Source organism: Crocodylus siamensis, chromosome 8 (genome assembly GCF_052110815.1).
Source record: "Crocodylus siamensis isolate JL-2025a chromosome 8, ASM5211081v1, whole genome shotgun sequence".
In the NCBI taxonomy this organism is placed as follows: domain Eukaryota; kingdom Metazoa; phylum Chordata; order Crocodylia; family Crocodylidae; genus Crocodylus; species Crocodylus siamensis.
The window spans coordinates 67,363,984-67,385,057 of NC_143402.1; the positions used below are offsets into that span (position 1 = coordinate 67,363,984).

At 51.7% G+C, this 21,074-nt stretch overlaps 1 protein-coding gene across 6 annotated transcripts in view; it reads left to right on the forward strand.

The window, feature by feature from the left end:
• The first annotated feature begins 16,454 nt into the window (after positions 1-16,454).
• Positions 16,455-21,074, forward strand: part of CASKIN2 (CASK interacting protein 2) — a 55,509-nt gene continuing 50,889 nt past the window's right edge. For 2 of the 6 annotated variants that reach the window (XM_090061141.1, XM_090061145.1), the window contains exons 1-2: positions 16,458-17,212; positions 20,029-20,792. In XM_090061141.1, coding sequence (XP_089917267.1) covers positions 20,696-20,792 — 97 coding nt within the window. In that variant the 5' untranslated portion in view covers positions 16,458-17,212; positions 20,029-20,695. Of the gene's footprint in view, positions 17,213-17,264; positions 17,821-20,028; positions 20,793-21,074 lie in introns of those variants that run through there. The other 4 variants (XM_090061142.1, XM_090061139.1, XM_090061144.1 and 1 more) reach the window with 4 other exon arrangements.

Sequence of the window (21,074 nt, forward strand, 5' to 3'; positions counted from 1 at the left end):
ATATGACTTTAATAGGCATTTTATAGACTTAGCAGTAGATCCAGATGCTTTTCACCCGAGGGTGCTAAGGGAATTGGGGGGGTCATAGCGAGGCACTGGCCAGGTACCAGACAATTGAAAAAGGGCCAATGTGGTCCCCATTTACAAGAAGGAGAGAAAGGAGGACACCGGCAATTATAGGCCAGTCAGACTTACCTCGGTCCTTGGGAAGACCTTTGAGAAAATTATCAAGGAGCACATCTGCAAGGGCTCCGCAGGGGAGGTAATGCTCAGGGGCAACCAACATGGGTTCACTGAGGGCAGGTCCTGCCTGACCAACCTGGTTTCTGTTTATGAACAGGTCACAAAGTCCCTGGATGAGGGTGCTGGGGTAGATGTCATCTTCCTGGATGTTAAGAAGGCCTTTGACACAGTTTCCCACCGCATTCTCTTAAAAAAACTAAGTGATGGCGGCATTGATGCCTACACAGTCAGATGGGTGGCAAACTGGCTAGATGAGTGAGGGCGGGCAGGTCATTTTTGACCTGGAGGGATGTGGGCAGTGAGTCCCCCAGAGCTCGGTCCTGGGGCCTGTACTGTTCAACATCTTTATCAGCAATCTGGATGTGGGTGTGGAAAGTACGCTGTCCAGATTTGCTGACGACACCAAGTTGTGGGGCGGGGTGGGCAAGCTGGAGGGGATGGACAGAATCCAGCTAGATCTGGACAGGTTACAGAGGTGGGCGGATGAAAACAGGATGAAATTCAGTGCAGACAAGTGCAGGGTGCTGCATTTAGGGAAAGAACCAGCAACACACGTACAGGCTGGGGAACACAGTCAACACGGTGGCAGAAAGGGATCTTGGAGTCATTGCTGACTCCAAGATGAACATGGGTCACCAATGCGAGGAAGCGGCCAGGAAGGCCAACCGCACCTTGTCATGCACCCACAGATGCATCTCGAGCAGGTCCAGGGAGGTGATCCTCCCCCTGTATGCGGCACTGGTCAGGCCGCAGCTGGAGTACTGCGTCCAGTTCTGGGCGCCGCACTTCAGGAGGGATGTGGCCAGCATCCAGATGGTCCAGAGGAGGCCACTCGCATGGTTAAGGAGCAGCTGCGCAGGTCCTATGAAGAGAGGCTAAAGGGCCTGAACCTATTCAGCCTCCATCAGAGAAGGCTGAGAGGGGATCTGGTGGCCATTTACAAACTCACCGGGGGAACTAGAGGGAATTGGGGGAGGCTCTGTTCCCCCAGGCACCACCCAGGGTTGCTAGGAATAACAGCCACAAATTGTTAGAGAGAAGGTTCAGGCTGGACATCGGGAGACATTACTTGCAGTTCGGGCTGCCAGGCTCTGGAACGGGCTCCCAAGGGAGGTGGTGCTTGCTCCCACCTTGGGGGAGGAGGCTGGATAGATATTTGGCTGGGGTGATATGACCACCGCACCTGCTCCTGCCTGGGGCAGGGGGTCGGACCTGATGATCTGTTTAGGTCCCTTCTGACCTTAAGCACTATGAAACTATGTAAGCGATCTAGCAAGCAAATCCTTATGCACTTTACCCCCTGAGTTCACAACTCATAGGAAGCAAAATCTGGAAGACTGTGCCCCATAGTGTTATCGCTAATCACTACCATTTTTCTTTTAATTGATCAAATGCACACAGCGGTTGAAATTCACCCATATGCAGAAAGCCAACACAGGGGTGAAACACCTCTCTAATCAAAGTGGGACTTACCCAGTACACTGGCCCCTAGTACAGGGATGAATTTTGCCCACTTTGAACAGAGGGGCATGCCAGTCTTTGTGTAATAATAATATGTTGTTCTTTTTCAGCCCTGGCCTGCCAAGAGTCTTCAAGCACTTTAACTCATTTATTCACATTGCCTGCTTCATCCCCGGGCATTAGGGAAGTCTTCTACTGGTTGAGAAAATGAAAACAAGTGAAATTAAGTAACTTGCTCCAGACCACCCAGCAAGTCTAAGGCAGAAAAATTCAGGTTTCTCTGGATACAATTGCTCTCTATAAACCCAGGTTCTCTGCCTCCCAGACCTTCCTGCTTCATCTTACATGTTTGTACACTCCTACAAATTAATGAATTAAGCATTCCCTGTCCCCACTGAAATGTAACGCAGCCTTATGTCTTTACAAGATCGACTAATCGATCGCCTAAACCGCTTACTATCTGAGCCGAGCATCTAGTTAATTAACGCAAAAGGGGCATTCATCAGAGCCCAGATAATCGCCTCTTCCTTCACCGCAGGCTCCTGCCATTGGAATGAAAGATTCGAGCTGTCTGGTCAGCTCTTTGCTCATTCCAGTCTCAAGCTGCTAATTTGAGGCTTTAGTCTTTAGGGCCTGCTCCCGGCAGACTGCAGCCAGACCAGGTCTGAGGCAACCAGCTTCTGCAGTCTTGTTTTCTTTGCTAAAGGTTAAAGCATCCCAAAGACAAAAGAGCAGCCAAAAATAACAAGGAGCAGCACACAGCGCCTGCAGTGTCACGGGGAAATGGAGAGGCCTCTAGCCTGTGCTGCCGTCACTGGAGCTATCTCATTAAGGTCGGGGATACTGATGTGTGCTCAGCAAAACAGACAAATTCTGCTGTCAAGATAAGGAATTGCAGAGCTCTATCAGGATGTGGCATGAACCGGCAGGAGCCCTGGGGGAGGCAGGTACTTCCCCCGGGTAAAATGTTAGTCACCTTACTTCCCATGTATGAGAACAGACATTAATGCAAAGGAGAGGATGTAATTTTAACTCTTTCAAAGCCCAAAAAGGGAAAAGGCTGGAGCCTTACCACGTACAATTGGGCACACAGGCCCAAGAAATAAAGAAGTGGGGTCACTGAGGGTGATGACAGGGTCAAAACTAAAAGTCATCCAAGTACAGTGTGGCAATGCAACAGACACTTTGCCTCAGTTTCGGATCGCGAGGTTGAACATGGGCAGGGTGGCTATTTGGAACGAGGCTGGATTAGAGGAGTGGGAATAACAACAATCAAGACAAAAGCAAAGCTCAACCAAGTTGAGCTGTCATGTCAGGGGGGCTGGATAGATTTCATCCAGCTGTGCTGAAAGAACTGGCATGTGAAACTGCACATTTAGGAGCAAGGCTTTTTAATACATCTGTCACAGAGGTAGTGGTACCATCTAAACTGGAACACACCAAACAAAGTGCCTATATTTAAGACAGGAAGAAAAAAAAGAGGTGGACTAACGGATTTTCTAGAACCTCTGTTGGTCCAGGAGCAAGCATTTCTTTGGGCTAGAATCAGGGGCAGGCAATTATTTCGGGCAGAAGGCCACTTACTGTGTTTCGGCAAGCCATAGAGAGCTACATGACAGGCAGCCAGAGGCAGACAAATATTAATTTTCTAAATTTTTTAGGGGCCCCGCGGGCTGGATAAAATGACCTGGTGGGCTGCTTCCAGCCCACAGGCTGCATTTTGCCCACCCCGGGCTAGATCCTGGCTAGATTTCAGTAAAGTGTTTGGCTTGGTATCATATGGGAAATGACTTGTTAAGCTGTACAAGGTCATGATTAGTATAAACATTGGTACGTAAGTAAGGAACTGTCCTCAAAGGAGGTGACCACAGGGTTGTGCTGGAAGGGAAGCCATCAGGTCATAGAGAGATTCTAAGATACTCAAGGACTGATGTTAGGACCAGTTGTATTTAACATACTCATTAATGAGCTTGGCACAAGAGGTAGGAATGTGCTTATGAAATGTGCATGGCTTGAAGTTGGGAAGCATCATCAGTGCAAAAAAGGATCAGACTATTGCTGGGAAGCACCAGATGTCCTTGAGGACTGGAGTAACAGAAATGGGATGACATTTAATGATATACAGTGCAAAGTCTGATACTTGGGAACTGATATCAAGAATTTCCGCTTTCAGCTGGAGGTCTGCTACTCAGAAGGACAAAGAAGGAGAAAGGTGTCGGCATATTACTCAATCACTGGATGACTGGGAACCACCAATGTGATACATCTGCAACAAAGACCAGTGCAACCCAGGATGGATCAGTATTTCTGGAGGAGATAAAGTGGTCTAATGCTATTCTGCAAGTCACTGGTAAGACCCCAGCTGGAATACCATGCACAGTTGTGGAGAGAAGGGCTGTTGGAATGATCTGAGGAGATTAAAAAACAGGCTTGTTTGGCCAAAGGCTGAGAGGGGATATGATCGCTCCCTATAGACATATCAGGGAAGTGAGCACCAGGAAGGGAGAATTGCTATTTCAGCTGACAGATAATGTTGGCACAAAATTAGATGGGGTATAAACTGTTCATGAATAAACTGAGGCTAGAAATTAGAAGGTTTCTAACCCTTGGAGAGCATGGTGCTGGAACAGCCTTCCATTGGGAGTGGTGGGAGCAAGAAGCCAAAATGGTATTAAGATAGATCTTAACAAGTTAATGAACAAGATTATATGATGAAATTGCCTGCAATAGCTGGGCATTCGACTCAGTGGTCCAGGAAGTCCTGGGCCAGGGCATGTCCTGTGTCCCTGTACACCTTTGACTCCCTGCTTGCAGCACAGAAGCTGCTCTGCCTCCAGTGATTTTCCTGCTGAATTACATGGGGAGTTACTAGTCTCCAGCCTACATCTGAGCAACTTCCCAGTATCACCCAGAGCTGTGCGTGCAGATCAGAGGAGAAACTGAGCCCACTGACATGTAATGTTGTGACTACTAGTCCAAAATACTACATTCCCAAAATGCCAAGTCTTTGGTGCCTCAGCCTGTAGCACAACAGATGAAGGTGACTAGGGTAGATTTAGACTCTGCAATTCCTAACACGCCACCGTAACTCCACCATTACACTAACATGTGGTGGACTATTTGTCATGGAAGCAAAGTGGCCAACAACCAGTGCTGCTGTACTCAATACCTGCCTCCCTTGGGGCTTATGTCCTAATCCAATCACTCTGGGCACCAGACGGGGGATTGCCGGCAGTCACAGCAGCCATATGTTCAACCACTGCCTTTCTGTGAATCGGGGGTATTCGTGGGAGCAGGGAGTTGCTCACTTGACACAACTTCTCAGTATGAAAGGCCCCATTCAAGCAGCCAGGTGGATAAGGCCTGTGGGAAAACACCCTGCCTGTCCTACTTCTGCAAGGAAGTTGTAGGGACTGCTAACTCTGACATGGCTGCAACTGGAGAAGGCTGCAATTTGGGCAAGGAGGTGTATTGGAACGTGGGTGGGTGAGATGAAGCGAGGAGTTATTTAGAAAAAGGCTTATGAGGGGATGTAAAGCAACTGGGGGGAGCAGGAGAAGGAACTGGGTTCAGGTGACAGGATGGAGAAGAGAAAGAAAAGAGATGTGGCTGACATGACGAGTGAAAATGCTGGGTCCTTTGCTATCCTCTGACACATTCTGTCCCTCAATGGGCAGTCCCCATACATGACAGGCTGTTGCTAGCCATTTGAAGGTAGTGTAGCCCAGTGGACAAAACACTGAGATGAGACTTAGGAGACCTGACTGCCCCTGCCTCTGGCTTACTCAGTGGCCTTGGGCAAGCCATCTCCCTTCTCTGTGCCTTTGTTTTCCCACCTGTAAGATATAATCATGGTACTGATGACCTTTGCAGAGCACTCCGATCTCCCGATGTAAAGCAGGATGCAAGAACTAAGCGTTACTATTAATGTGCATTGCTTAGATGGTGCACGGTGTTCTTAGCCAACCAGAGAAGTTAACTCTAACTCAAGACCCCCGCTTCCTTTTATGAAGAAAAACTTATTTGTAGGAGAAAAAAAATACTTAATTAAACTCAGCTTCTGAAAAGACTTTCTAAGCTGCACCAGGGGATAACAAAGCAGAAGCCCTCTCTGCAATCCTGCTCTTTCATCTCTCAGGAACTCCTTCCTGTCCCTTCTCTTCCCATGTGTGTTGTGATTGTGAAGGGAAATGAGAAATAATTTCCACTTAAAAAAATAAAACAACTGATCGCTGCAGAAGCCAAGCTGGAGGGAGCTGAAAGGAAAGAGGTTTCAATGAAACCTCACTGTTGAGGTAGGGTTGGAGGCTGGAGCTCTTCCAGACACCATCATTAGTCCAAAGGATCCACTTTATATATATGTGCTCTGGGAAGAGGCAAGCAAAGCAGGGACCCCCTGCAAAGCTATTGACTTGGGGCTATATTCTACTGATCCATTGCACTAGATCAAAAGACTCCTACTGATCAGCACAGGCTTTAGATTGGGCTTCAGAGGCCAAAGCCCAATATTGACTGCATGACCCTCACTCTGCCGTCTTACCCTGCTTCTGTGGCGTGCAGCTAGTAAGGCTGGGTGCTTCAGAGACATACCTCTTGTATCCAGAACTCATGTGTATGCTATGAAGGAGCCAAATTCCAGAGGTGCGCCCCCGAGCCAGACCTGCGAGAAAGGGGGAGCCATCCCGATTCCTCAGGGAATGCAAATTGCCATGGGAGAGCTCTTCTCAGCAGGTTGTGCCCCATGCTGTACAGCTGTGGAGAATGAGCAGCAACATCACACTAGCAGTTTTCAGTCCGGGCTGAGATGCAGGCTGTGATCTGCCCAGAAGGCCCCTTTCCTGATGGCCCAGAGTTCTCAAAGTTTATGGGAGCAGTGGGCACATCCACAGGCCCTGATCCATGACACTGTCACCCCCTAGGAAAATGCTAGTGGGTTGGGATGACATTTAGTGTCTAATTCAAAGATCACCACACAGGGACCTCAGAAGAGAAGCTGTGTAGGGGAAGGGAGTGGGAAGAAAGGGTACTGCAGGGAAAGAGCATGAGCATGGGGACTGTGGGCAATGGGGACAGGGATGAATGCAGTGAGGGGAGAAGCAGAGATGGGAGCATGTAGGATAGGGGCACAGGAGATAGGAGCCAACAGAACAGGTGCACAACCGTGAGGTCCAGATGGTAGCACTTAGGCTGACATATGCAGAAATGACCTGTTTCTGCACTGAACATCTATATTTCTCTTCGTTGCAAGCTAGCTTGGATACTCACATTTCCTGGCCTGACAGATAAAAAAGGCTTCTCCATTAATCAGGAGGCCCGGAGAATGGGATCAACGTGAGGCGGGCACGCTGTGAGTTAATCTGCTTTACTCCACTGTGATAGATGGAGCTCATTTCAGGCACTAATCAAGCCTGTGTGAGTGCTGGGCAAAATGAATTACAGCCTACGTAGTTGCTAGAAGAGTTTGTGGAGCACTGGGGCTCTTTCCTCCATGGTCTGTGAATAGCCCTGGGAACATGGAGCTAAGTAAAACAATGCCAGCCAGTAGCAAGGAGCAGTGTCCTAGTGGAATGAGGCTGGACGGGTTAGCGCAGCCTAGGACAGAGGCAAATGGAAATGTGTAAGAGCCTTTTGGGGAATGTCCTTAAAGGAGCTCCTTTAAGCTAGGGCCACATGCACTCCCTCCAGAGCCAGTCACTAGAGTGGCAACATGTCTACCTGGAGGTGGGCACTATTTGGGACATGGCATATCAGGAGAAGGTGAGCACTATCTGGGATGTGACATATCCCTGAATGCTTTGGGGAAGAGCCCTTGCCTTATTCAGGAGGCCCTAAACATTATAGTTGGAATACTGGAATTCCCCAGGTGCTTCCTGGAAGCAGCACTCCCATCTCCAGCACTAGTCATGCTCAGGATGGAGTTGTTTGGGCTCTTATGGGAGGCCTGAATGCAAACTAGGCCTCCGTTTCTTGGGTGCAGCATATGTAGAGAGAACTACTAGCTGTGTTAGTTTGAAGTCAGGCAGAAGGCAGGGGAGAGGTGCACCTTATTGACTAACTCAATAAGTGTGAAAAGACCAAGAGTACTTACCAGGAGCGGGCCCCTAGCCAAGGAATTTGCCCAGCTGCAGCGGCAGGACCACGGTGCAACAGGATCTCCCTACCCACCCCAGCACCGCTTTATCACCTCGCCGGGTGAGATAGATTGGCTTAATTAAGTGGCCAGGGGGTATTTCCGGCCCCAGGAGTCTAGAGGAGAGGAGAAGAGGACAGCGAGAGGACAGCGCAGGCAGATAGGGTAGATACCCGTTTGCTGCCTGAAACTGAAGTCCCCAGGAATGGGGCAAGAGATCTGCTGGGTCTTGTGAGCTCGGAGGAGCTCACACCTAAAAACAAAGAAAAAGAGAGGAGAGAGAGATGTTTCTGTGGTAATCGATTGCCGCGGGCAGTCAGTTAAGCCGGCGTGGTGTCAATTATCACAAGTGAAAGGAGAAAAAAAACAACCCTGCTTGCTTGCAGCTCTGGCGATCAAGCACTTGTTGCTTGTAGGCAGGGGGCAAGAGAGAGGCTGCCTCTGAGTTCCCTGCAGCAGGAGAGGAAACACCATACAGACAGCAAGTTTTTTGTTAATTTTATTCTTTTTTGCAAAGAAGTTTGTTGCATACCTGGTCTGGTCCTGGGGCAAGTGCCAGTCAATGCTAGGTCGGGGAGTCATCCCCCCTCCCCACATTAATTAAGTCATCAAAGTCGTAGCAGACAAGATAAGAGCGAGGAAGACTGACCCAGCTGTGCCAACTGGCACCAGCCTTGGAAAAGAAGAAGGCTGCTGATCTTCCAACGTAAGATATATAGAAAGCATGTTTTTGTGAACTTGACCATGCCACAGCACCTGGTGATGTGAGTTCAAGTTCATGAAAGCTTATGCTTTATATAGGTCTTAGTTAGTCTGGAAGGTACACATTGACCCTGCCTTCTGCTCAATGTACATGTTAAAATAAATGGTACAGCTGTTCTTTATGGTAGTGAGAACAGGAGTGGGCTCACTCTAATCAAGTAAGAACCCACTGGAGACGTGTAGGGGGTGCATGTGGGCGCCTGTGCACTCCTTGAGATAAGCCGTGCACCCCCTGGAAGTGCTAGCCATGAAACTGGAAGTGCACTGGCTCCTTGATTGGCCGCTGGGGGACCCCGGCCCCCAGTCTGCTATTGCCCCCCCCATCGGCAATCTGGTGCCCCTCCAGACTTGGGAGGCCCCAGTTGTCCATGTAAGAACCTAGCAGATCTGCCCATGGCTTTCAACCTGTGATGGGGCCTCTTGCACCTACAGAAACTAAAGACTATCCTCCACCTTGGAAGGCAGGGTCTGGACTGTAGGGAAGTCAGGGCAGGGCAGGCTCAGTTATGAAATCTAAAAGAATGAAAACTTCCTTTGTGGTACTGAGGAAAGCAGCTCTTCCAGCCAGACCGAGGCCTAGAGTGCAAGATCTGACCATAACCCAGGGTGAGGGAGACACACAGCACAAGAGAATGAATCAAGGTATCATCCCCAGAAACAGGACCAAGGACATGCCAGACTGGAGTGGGCTGAAAATAAGTGACATCGCTCATGCCGAAGAGAGGATCTTCCCTCATCTCTAATCCTACTGGGCTGTGAGCTATTTCTGATATCACTGGCCCCAAGTGGACACCCCACAAGTGTTGGCTTGAGTGCAGGACCATCACATCATCACACCCAAACACTTTCTTACAGACAACGCAAGACAAAGCTCACACACAACTCCTCACAGTTGCCAGCCTACAGACTTCTTGTGGATTTACCCTGATACATGCAGGCTCAGTTATATGAACTAACAGGGCATTTAGGCCAGTGAGAATGATCCTAGCTGCATATTCCTAGTGGAAGGCCCTGAAGAGAAGTTCAGGCCTGATGTGAAGAGGTGTAACTACAGCTAGCTCCCAGCAGGCCTCTCCATGGGCAGTACCTGGCTTAGGAAAACCCAGATGTGCTCTTGCTTCTTAACTACCTTCCATGTGTAATCCCAGAATGCTTGCTCCTGTCTCTGCTTCTCTTGCAGAGGCCACAGGGTAAACCCTGGCATATATTGCCCGTACACGTCCCGAGGGGCAGCTCTTTCTGCCAAAAGTGACGTTTGGTGGTATTTTTGCACCCTGCTGGGTGGTGGCTGTAGCTTATAATATCCTCCGACAGTCCAACAAGTCATGTTTTCATATGATTAATTAAACTTCGCCTCCTAACAGGAGCTGATAAGCCCCCAAAGTACCTCATGAAAACAGAATTGGGAGTTGAAGCCAGCGGCTTACGGAATAACAAACAGCACGGGGATGGAGAGCGGCTCGCTGCCATGTCACGGGATCAGGGCAAGCTTCTCTGTCCCGCCTTCAGACTAATCCAAGTGGAAGGGGACCCTGCCTTTATTATCGGGGTTACAGATAATTGCCTCTGACCTTCACTTGGACAACCGGTGGAACTGGATGTGCAGAACCTGCGAGGCTCATTAATAGACATTTTCTCTCCCCCCGTCTCTGCCTTCAGTGCAAAACCCAACTGACATCAAAGCAACAGAATGTCTAATCCTGTTTTGAATCAGTGCAAGCACATGCAGGGAATGTTAAACAGGGAATCTGGCAGCAAAAAAAAGGGGGGGGGGATTATCTTTAATTTCCTGAGAGAGCGAGTGAGCAAGGGAGACAGAGGGAAAGAAAGGCAAGGAAAAAAAGGCATACGGAGAGAAGCAAACGACTGTCGACTCAGACAGACTGACAGATGAGTAGTGCAAGGAGAAAGCCAGGCAGAGAAGAACAGCAAAATCAGAGAGAAAGAAGTCCCAGAGATATGCTGTGATGGCAAGGTGAGTCTGAGCAGAGAGACTTGTAGAGCAACATGGAGCCAGCAGCTGCAGCGCGGGGGGTCTAGTCCATGCCCAAGGGACATGATCAATTGCCTGCCATACACTCGGGAGTGCCTGCGAGCAGTGCTTGGTTCCCTTGAGCAGAGCTGGGTTTCAGAATATACTTCCTGATGATCCTGGCCTGGTTTTCTTAATGCAAGTTTGGCCGGAGGAACCAGAATCCTGCCTGCAGCGAAGCAGAGGAAAAGTTCCAGATTGCTTTAGATCAGGGGCAGGCAATAATTTCGGGTGGAGGGCCGCTTACTGAGTTTTGGCAAGCCATCGAGGGCCACATGACAGGCAGCCAGGGGCAGATAAATATTAATTTTCTAAATTTTTTAGGAACCCCATGGGCCAGATAGAATGGCCAGGCGGGCCTCATCCAGCCCACGGGCTGCATTTTGCCCACCCCTGTTTTAGAGCATGACAAAGGGCAGACTACAGTGCTGGATCCAGAGGTGCAGTGGGTGGTGTGGGACGGGAATGACTTTTTGCTCTACAGGCCTTTAGTTGGGCACCAGTTTCCCGAGCAAAGCTTTCAACACCACTGTGAAGTGGATGGAAGCAGCTCCCTATCCTTGTCACCAAGATGACTGTCTAGTTATATTCTTCCATTAGTGCCCATCATTGCCATATTGCCTCAAGTTCCCCAGAGAGCAGTCGTCCAAACTTTGTGCAGTGGTTGGGGCTGAGTGGAGTCCTGCATGGCTGGAGCGAACAGGGCTATTTTTGGCCATCGGGAGAGCAGGACTGGCGCTGTGACTCACCCCCGTGCAATCTGCCCACCTGAGCTGTGAGAAGTGGCTGGAATGGATGTGGCTTGGTGGGGCGGGTGGGGGTCGCATCTACTGGATTAGCCCTAACACACATCTACAAACATTCAACTCCTGGAAATGCTTCCCCCACATGGGACTGAGAGCAATGAGCCAGCTCAGGGCTCATCGGGGATTAGAGCTTGGTGTGTCCACGTGGAAACCTGTTAAGCTGGGGAGAATTCCCGCCCGGGTTCCTTCCCTTGCAGTTGCTGGTTTTATCAGCTGTGGTTGGACTGACTCCCCAGGGAGCTGAGTTTTTTATCCACAGCTGCCAGGCAAGCTGTCCAACCAACATGACTCGCTTTTGTCCTGGACTCTTAACCAAGCCGAGACCTGAGAGAGGAGCTCAGTCTCCACTGCCCATTTAGACCTGGGCACCTCTGTCCATCAGTGCCTATTGCAGAGGGGCTTTTACAAATGACACTGGTGTAGCAAGTGCATCTGGGTGCCACACAAACAAGTCCTTCCCTGAAGACCTCAGAGCCTCAGGGCTGAGTCTTCATCCTTGCCTATCAATAAGGGATTTGCCATTGGCTTCATCAGGCGCAGGGCCAAACCCCAAATGAGATTAGAAACCCACACTGGTGGGACAGTTGGGAAGAAAAGGGTGGGGGAGATGGTTGGGGTGGGAAGGCAGGCTGAGCCCCTGCCAGACTTGAGGTTTTGCAGGGGGGTGAGGCCTTGATGAAGCCATAGGTATGGGGGCCACCATGAGTGAAAGCGTGCAGAGACAGGCGTACAGGGAGAGATGGTGGGAAGGGATCGTACAGGGCCTCACAGGCCAGTGAAGGGTTTGAATCTGTCTATTGAGACACTTGAACTGCCAGTCCATGGTTGTCTTCCTCTGGGACAGGGATTTTCAGAAAAGGAGCTTTCCTTCTGAACTTTACTCCCTCCTCTTGGTCAAGCCAAGCCCAGCTGGTCCCTTGCAGGCTCTATTATAATAGCTCCTCAATTAGGTTTTCACTGGGGCTGTTGGGAAGAGACAAGGTTTGCCAATTTAGGTGGAGTCAGGAGTGCTTTACTGCTGACAGGCCAGTTGATCTATCTTATACCATATCTTATGGTTCGACTGACAGGGCAGTTGACCATATCTTATGGTTCCTCTAGGAAATGTGAATTGTCTGCGTGCCTAGAGCTTTGCATGGGCTTCTTCTTTAAATCTGAGCAAATACATAGGACCAGTTGTCCACTGCAAGGCTGGCACCTCTCTCCTGCCTTTACCAAGGGCTTGAAGAGGTGTCAGGGCCCCAGTTTGACCCCAGCAGTGTCCCAGAGGGCTCTCTCCTCCCAACATTGCGCCGCCAAACTTAGGGAGAGGGCAGTGACTGTGTAGCGTGTCTGTCTCTAAAGCTCCCAAAGATGTATGTGGCAAGGAGGGGAGAGTCATAACAATACTGGTGAGGACACTTTTTGTCTTTGGAATGGACAAAAAGGCAGCAAATGGCAAGGATTTAAATAAAAACAAAGGTAGAAGTCCTCCTGGTTCCCGTAATGGCCTCTTTTTATCCCACCCACTCAATCTCTTCCTGGACTATGGCTGTTGTGACAGCTCATTGTGACACTGCAATGGGTTGTTTTCAGGGTGTTGAGGGGGGATCAGCATTTTCAGCTAGTGCCCTTAATCTGTCTGTTTGGCTGAGTGGTGCTCCTGCCTTCCCAGCCAGTCCTGGTTATAAGAAAGGATTTGATTTAAATGCGAAAATAAATGAATTCCCCAGTCCCTTCCTGCTCCCCTCTGAAGCACAGGTAGCCCTGGGGCTTACTGCAGGGCTTAGCTCACAGAGAGGTTTTTCTGAGAGCACGACTGTGTCTGAGCTGAACCTGAAAAAAAAATGTGTCTTTGTCAGGCTATTTCATAACATACTTAAAATGTTTTCAAAGTTTGCTCTCAGCCCTCATCCTAATCTCCTGGGCTCCTGCAGGCCGCTAGGCGGAGCTAAAATGGCCCAAGACATTGCACGTTTAGCAAACGGGAGAGATTTCTGAGCTTTGCACTTTGCACTTAAAGCTCGTTCTTGCTCGGTGCTCTCCCCTGGGGCCAGCTGTGACAGCTGGAGGTGATCTGCAGGGCCCTGGGCACCCTGCTCTTGGCTAGTAGGCCTGGCTTTTGTTTTCCGAGAGCAAATACATCATTTTCTTTTGACTGTAGGGAAAAAATAAAGTGTTAGGGAATAATCCCGGGAGAGGACAGAGCAATACGCAGCTACTGAGACCAATGGGGCAACAGGGATGAGTTAAGGGCATAAATCAGCTGCCAAAGTTGTGGGGCTATGGAAAAACTGATAAGCGTAGCTGGGCCGAGAGGAAATCTTGCAGCCCTCCGTATGGGCTGTTTGCTGCTTTTGGGACAGCTGAGGGTTGCATTAGCCAGTGACGGGGGTGGGTCAGATTAAAGGGCTGATGTCTTTAGCTCCTTTCATAGCTTCCTTTAATGGTTGGGAGGGGTATCTGCTTAGATTCACTCACGGGTGCTCAGCTCTGTGTCATGGGCCTTGTAGTGCTCATGGAGTTCCCTGTAGCGTCCACAGCAGGGTTGTGCTTCTAAGGTGTCCGGCATGGGAAGCGGAAATCTGTGGCCATGCTGACCCTGGGCAATGATGTTTGCTAACTTCAAGCTCCCATTCTTGGTTTGCAGATAGCAAAATATTGTGGGAAGTCCTATCTCCCTCAGAAAAGCCGGCCACAAGTGACTTCTAAACCCCTGGCATTATCCTGCAGCAAGGAGATAGTACTGGTACTCGCCCCTAGATGGCTGCATTGACCCAAATTAGCGAGAGCTTATGGAAGTCCTTGATTCAGTTTGAGCTGCACTGTCCCATACACCCAGAGCTCCCAGGAAGCCAAATTCTCAAAGGCATGGAGTAGCCACAGCTCTGGCCAAAGTCAGTGGGAGCTGCACCTCTAACATCCAAGCCCTGAGAAAGTGCAGACTCAGGCTGGGGTGAGCTCTTAGCTGGGTCCGGTATGTACTTTTCCTCCAGAAGCACAGGAGTGAGGTGCGTTCAGCTCTCACCTGCCACCCAGAAAGAACAAAAATGAGCTGACCATGCAGGAGAGGGAGTGCGTGGCTTGTCTTGACTGCTGATCGTCCCGGTTTGGAATCTGAACTATGGATGCTGTAAATCAGACATCATAATCCTATGTCCTCTGCGTGTAGAGAGTCCCATGTGCAGAAACAGCAACAGCTCTCTTCGCTAAATGATCACAAAATAGACAGATTTAATCCCCAAGGGTTAAGTGAAATTCTGTGTGGTTTACTAATAGGAAATCAGAACTACTGTCACCTAATCCCTGCTCTCCCCTGGAGCTGCTGTGGGCTTTGGGCAAGCAGCTCAAGTCCATTTTTTCAAACTTGGATACATGAAGTCAGGAACACAAAGACTTGGCCTTAGTGTTCAGAGACTTCACTGGGAATGGCTGAGGTTCAGCAAATCAGGCCAGGTACTTAATCAACAGCTTGCTTTAAAAATATAGCTCCCGATTTGGTGTGCTTTAGAATTTGTCTCCATGCAAAAGTTATATTGCTTTAAGCACAGTGGTATAAAGTGATGCATCCCTCTGGTGGGAGATGGGGGCACAGTTACACCGGTTTGAAGGTGGATTATACTAGCATAGCTTAGTCCCTAACAGGAAAGGAAATACACTGTCACAGCGTAAGATTCCCGTGTCCCCATATGACTGAATCTACAGAAGGGCTTGTTCCAGTTTAACTATAGTGGTAGAAACTTTCCTCACTGGTACAAACCCCACAAGTAAATCAGTACTCAGCATCCCCATTTGCAAAGCTGGTTTATCTGCTTCCCTGGAAGTTGTGAAGCTTAATTAAGATCCTGAAAAGGACAAAAGGTGCTACGTCAATTCAAGGGATTATTATAAATGTCAACGCGCTTTATACGCTCTGGCAAAATCACGCAAGGAATAATGAAACCTTTAAGTTCATGTTGCTCCCTAGCAAGATTCTTTATAGCGTCACGCTTCAGAATAGCAGCCATCAAGTGATGGCATTTATCATCAAACATGCATAATAATCTCCTTATTCAGAAGAAAGAGGCAGGGTGTATCCCAGAGCTCCTGATCCTCCTCCTCATCAAGCCCTGCCATTTTCCTCTCAATTTCAGATGCTGAATACACCATAATTGGTGTCATTTCACAGGGCCTGATCCTGAGGTCTCACGACTTCCCCAGAAGCCTCTGGGTTGAGCCATTAGAAACAGTGTATGTTTTGAATGTGATTGGGCATTAACAGTTTAATTGAATAGCAGCTTTTAACTCCCTGCAGTGGGGCTCCAAAGAGGATGGAGCTGGGCTGCTCTCAGTGGTGACAGGTGACAGAACAAGGAGCAACGGGCTCAGCTTGCAGCAAAGGGAAGTTTAGGTGAGATATTAGGAAGAACTTTCTCATGCGGAGGGTGCCAAAGCACTGGAACAGGTTACCCAGAGAAGTTGTGGACTCTCCATCCTAGGAGGTTTTCAAGCCCCGGCTAGACAAAGCTGTAGCTGGGATGGGATGGTTGGGGATGGTCCTGCTTTAGATGACCTCCCAAGGTTCCTCCCAGCTCTCATTTTCTACAATTCTGTCTATGGAGAGTCAGGGCTGTCCCACAAACTTCCTTGAAGTCCCTACAGCGCAGGGTCCGGGGCCATGAGTGATGGCAAGGGACTGGTACTATGAACTCTGCATCCTGCCAGGGCAGGGGTGGGCAAAATGAGACCCATGGGCTGGATGCGGCCCGCCAGGCCATTCTATCCAGCTCGCGGGGCACCCAAAAAGTGCAGGAAATTAATATTTACCTGCCCCTTGCTGCCTGTCATGCGACCCTCGATGGCTTGCCAAAACTCAGTAAGCGGCCCTCCGCCCGAAATAATTGCCCACCCCTGTGCCAGGGGCTCTGCCTATCCCAACAGCCGCTCCAGGATCGAGGCCCAAACCTCACACGCACGCACACAGTGCTGGGAGGCTGCTGGGGAAGGAGGCCAATGCCCTGCACTGCATGTACAGGGCAGGACAACTCCAGAGGCAAGGACAGCAGTTCAACCCCCCCCAGCTCCCCTGAGCCACGGCTCGGGAGTGCAGGTGGCCAGTGTTTAACCAAGGCAACCTAAAACCGAGCTGGCTCCAGCCAACCCCTCGGGGGGGGGGGGGGCGGGCAAGCAGCAGGAGCCCAGAGCTTCCAGCCGGGTTTCCAACCTGGCAGAGCGACAAGGCTGAAGCTGGTCCCGTCTTCCTGGGTCCCGGCTCCTTATTCCTGGATAAGGAGCCAAGTTCAGCCCGGTTACAGAGAGCGGGGCCGCTGCGGGAGAGGGGAGGGCAGGCAGCAGGGCGGCAAGGAGCCGTGCGGGGCCCGCCTGGGGGGAGAGCCCGGGCCCCGGGGGCGAGACCGGGCAGGTGGAGGCTGGAGCCGGCGGCCCTGCGCGGGAGCGGCGGGGCAGAGGAGCGGGCCCGGCCCGCACACACCTGTGCCCGGCCCGGCCCGGCCCCGGCCCCGCCCGCGGCTTGCAGAGGGCGGAGCGGGGCGGGTCTCCCGCGGGCCGGGGCGGCTCTTGGCGGGGAGTCGCGGCGCCCCGGGAGCCGGGCGGGCGCAGGGGCCGGCTCTGCTCTGCTCTGCTCTCGCTGCCTCCCCCGAGCCGCGCGATCAAAGGCATTGCGGTGCCTGCCCCGGCTCTTCTTGCACCAACTTCGCGGCGGGCGGGGAGACCCCGGCCCGGCCCGGCCCGGCCCGACCAGACCTGGCCGAGGAGGCACCGGGGTTGCAGCGCCGCCGGCCGGCCGGGGGAGCCGAGGAGGTGAGTGGGACCGAGCCCGAGAGGAAGGAGCCGGAGCGGGAGGCGCGGCCGCCCGAGCCCGACTTTCGTGCTTCTCCTTCTTGGGGCAGTCGCCTGGCGGGCGGGCGGGCGGCCCCTCCCCCGCGCCCAGCCCCGCGCGCTCCGGCTCAGCCTCCGGCGCCGCCGCGCGGGTTCGAGCCCAGGGAGCGCGACGTCGCGCCGCCGCCGCCTCAAGCCGGACTGAAGCGGTTCCAGTCACCCCTCAGGAGTCCCCTTTCCCTCCCAAAACCCGAGCCCGCTTCTTGGCCCCCGACTCCCTCATGGCCTCGAGCCAGGCGGCGCCTTGACCACCCCCACCTCCGCTTTCCCCCGCTGGGCAATGGGCTGAGGGCCTGCCCCGAAGAGGTCGGATGTGGCCTCCCGCCCGGTGCCTCTCTGCGAGGTGTTTGGGGCAATAGCTTCCATTTCTTTGCCTTTGTGAGGGCAGCTCCCCCCGCCTCCAGCAGGCTGGGCTGGCTTTATAGCTGTGCAGCATCCTTGTTCCCCCCTTCTGTAACTCAACTCCTCTCCGCCGCTCTTTGCTTCAAGTTATTTGGTGAAGGAATATTTGGGATACCTGCGTCCTCCAGGTGAATTCCTGAGCGGGCGGCCGGGGTCTCCCCGCGCGGCGGGGGCTGCTTGTTGCCGGCGATGCGGCAGCGGGACGCACACCAGGCCGCTGCCGGTGGGCACGACCTGGGCCGTGGAGGAGGGAGAGAGGAGGATTACCTCCGAGGCTGCTGGAGGCGCGGACGGTTAACGCTTCGTTGCGCAGCATGGCGGACGCTCGGGAGTTACTTGGCGGAGTCCTGCGTGCGAGCGGGGTCGGAAGCTGTGCTCGGGGATCAGGCAGTTCCCCCGTCTTGGTCGATCTGACTCTTGAACCGGCTCCAGCGCTCACGTTTTTGGTCTCTGAAGTGAGGCCGGAGAAAGTCAGTGAATGGTGGGAATGAAACAAAGCGGCTTTTACGCCGGTGCAGTCAGTGAGACTCCAGAAGGGGATTGCTCGAGTCACTGTAACGTTTGTGTGAGGCAGGTCTCCGGGAGGATGGACTCGAGCATTAGATTTGAGCCGAGCGGTTGTAGTTTGATTTTAACTTGGTAGCTAGGAGAGGCCTGGCTTGGCACTGATGGAAGTGGGGAAGCGACAGGAAACCTGAATGGATGCCATCTTCCCCACTTCTGGTGCGCAAATCCAGAGCAACCGGGCTGCCCAGAACCTCAGCAGCTCTGCTAAACCCAAGGCCTGCCCAGGGAGATCCCATGTCTTTCCCTGAGTGCCTGGGCAAATGTGGCCCCTTTGGCGCAAAAAAGTGAGTTGGCTTTCAAGTGGCAGCGACGGACATTGTCCTGTCTCCTAATCTTTGGGGTTTGGCAACTCAGCAGCTGTCCCTAGATAACTTTTTTCCAGGGATTATTTATCCTGTATGTATAAGGGGGCTGGGGCTAAGGTGCAAAATAGTTTCTCTCCCCGTCCTGCCTCTTCGGTGTGCAGGTCCTACTGCATCCAGGGAGCACCTGAGATGTGGCATGGCTCTGCAAAAGCCCTGGGAGGTGCCGTTCTGGAACTAAATGGACCCGAGGTGTCTGGGTCACTCCTGTGCAGTCCAGTTTCCAGCAGGATGGAGAAAAGAGATCATTCTGATAGTTCCCCTTTCTCTTCCCATGGTTTCAGCTTGTCTTGTCAAGCAGCGACCTCCAATTGCTTAGAGGAAACAACACCCAGCTCTGTATAAACAGCTGAGGATGCTTCTCAAGAGCTTTAGGAAAGGGAGATCAAGGAGGAGGGCATGGCCCAAGTGACTAGGGGTGGAAACCAGAGCCTTTTCCCCTAGATCGCGGGCTCTAATCTGGCCTAGATCAGAACTGCTGGAGAAGTGTTGCTATTTGATGTCAGCTTGTATGAAACTTCCTTATCTGCTCTTCCATGCTCTTTTTCTCATGGTTTTGTGCGGGGGGGAAAGAAACTGGAACCTGAGCAAGGTCTGGAAATGTCCAGAGTGCAATCCTAAAATCTTGGTGTTAAGCTAGTGCGAATTCAGAGAGAAGGAGAAGTGGGGAGGGCCTCTAGTGAGGCAATGTGCTAGGGGGTAAAAGTGAGTGTGGTGGGGCTCCCACAGTGGGAGGGTTTAGGGGGAAAGCCCAGCATGTGAAACGAGACCTCTGCCCTCTTTCCAAGGGCCCTCTGCAGCTGGATGGAGACCCAGTCAGCCAGCAGGCATCTGGCTTGCTGGGGGCTGAGTTAAGTTTGATCCCCCTTGCTCCTCTGGATACCATCATGCTGCCAGCTTGCGTTCAGCTCATTACCTGAGACAATGATCAGCCTGACAACGCTCGTGTGCTAATAACCTTAATCAGAAGCCCTCAAATCCCAGCGTGCTGGAGCTTCCCAATTAATTTTGAGGGCTAGTACATACATTGGCACAGCGCGAGGGGCGTGGAAACATTCAGCGTGGTCCAAGTGGGTCTAACTAGGACCCAGAGGCTGAAATGGATTCATTGTAAATGGCCCCTAACAACGGCTTCCCAAGGAAAGGGCTGGACGCTCCATAATTGGGAACATCTTAAAACTCAACTGGGCATTATGTCCTCTAAGCTGGGTCACAGCACCTATTATGAGGACGCTCCTGGTGCAGGTCCTTCCTCTAGCCCTGTTAATGTGGGGATGGCCCAGCTTCTGCTCCTACTAAATATAGTCCAAGTAGTTATTCTTCACCATGGATGCAAAAGCAGAGGGCTTTCACAGTCAGGCAAAGTAAATAGCCTTTGAAATCTGACTCTGTCGTTCACGTTTGCAGGTACTGGGAACGCTGCTCCAGCCTCTCCCCAAGGGCTCTGCCAGCGAGGCTCTGAGATTGCAGGCCAGAGAGCAGGGGCTGGCAGAGACGCAACGGTGAGGAATGCCGGAACGAGGGGGATAACGCAGACCAGCACGAGAGCGAGAGGATCTATAACTTCCAGCTGGAAAGGAGCCACTAATCCCTTCGGGAAGGGCTGGGGGCTTAGCAGCGCGGTCCGGCCTAGCGAGGGAAGCAAAACACGACACCTTTGTCTCTGTGAGCTTTACGCATGTTCAGTTAAGAGGGCAAACTCTCCTGGCCCCCTCCTCCGGGCTGCCTGGCTTTGTCTCACAGGGCCCTGTTGCTGCCGGGAGTCAGTCCCCAAGCTCTGAACTATTTTTTTGTTTAATTGATTGCTTGTTCCTGAACCAGACTGCATCTCGGTCTCTGTTCCCCTTAAAAGGAAAGTGACTCCTGGCTGCGGTTGTTGTCATTAGCAGAGCACTCTTCTTCAAGATTTCTTTTTCTTTTTTTTATGTCCCGTGGAAACTTTAACCAGCTCCTTTGCTGGGTTTTTCCCTCCATTCGAGTGTGCTTTGCAGAGTTGCGCACACACGCATGGCTGTATAAATCTGAGGGATTGGAGGACTTCTTCCTTTTGCTGTGCTGACGCTCTGACTTGTCCATGATGGGGCGAGAGCAGGAGATGATCCAGGCTGTGAAAAATGGGGATGTGCCTGGTGTGCAGAAACTGGTGGCCAAGGTCAAAGCCTCCAAGAGCAGTGAGTACCCTTGCCTGCCTCTTTACACAGCAGCGGGAAGCTAAGATTTGGGCACTGCTGCTTGCTGCCCCTCTTCCAAGCTGCTGTGAATTTAATGCTTGCTGAGGGGTCTTGGGGAGGGGGAGGAAGTGTAAATCCCAGTCCCAATCCTGGTGCCCTGGGCATGCATTGTACCCTGTTCACATGTTGGCATTGTGAATACTGGCTCTGGTATCCCAGCATGCTGGTTACTCGGTAGTTAGAGGCTGAGGATTTCGGATGAACTGATAAATGACACTGGTG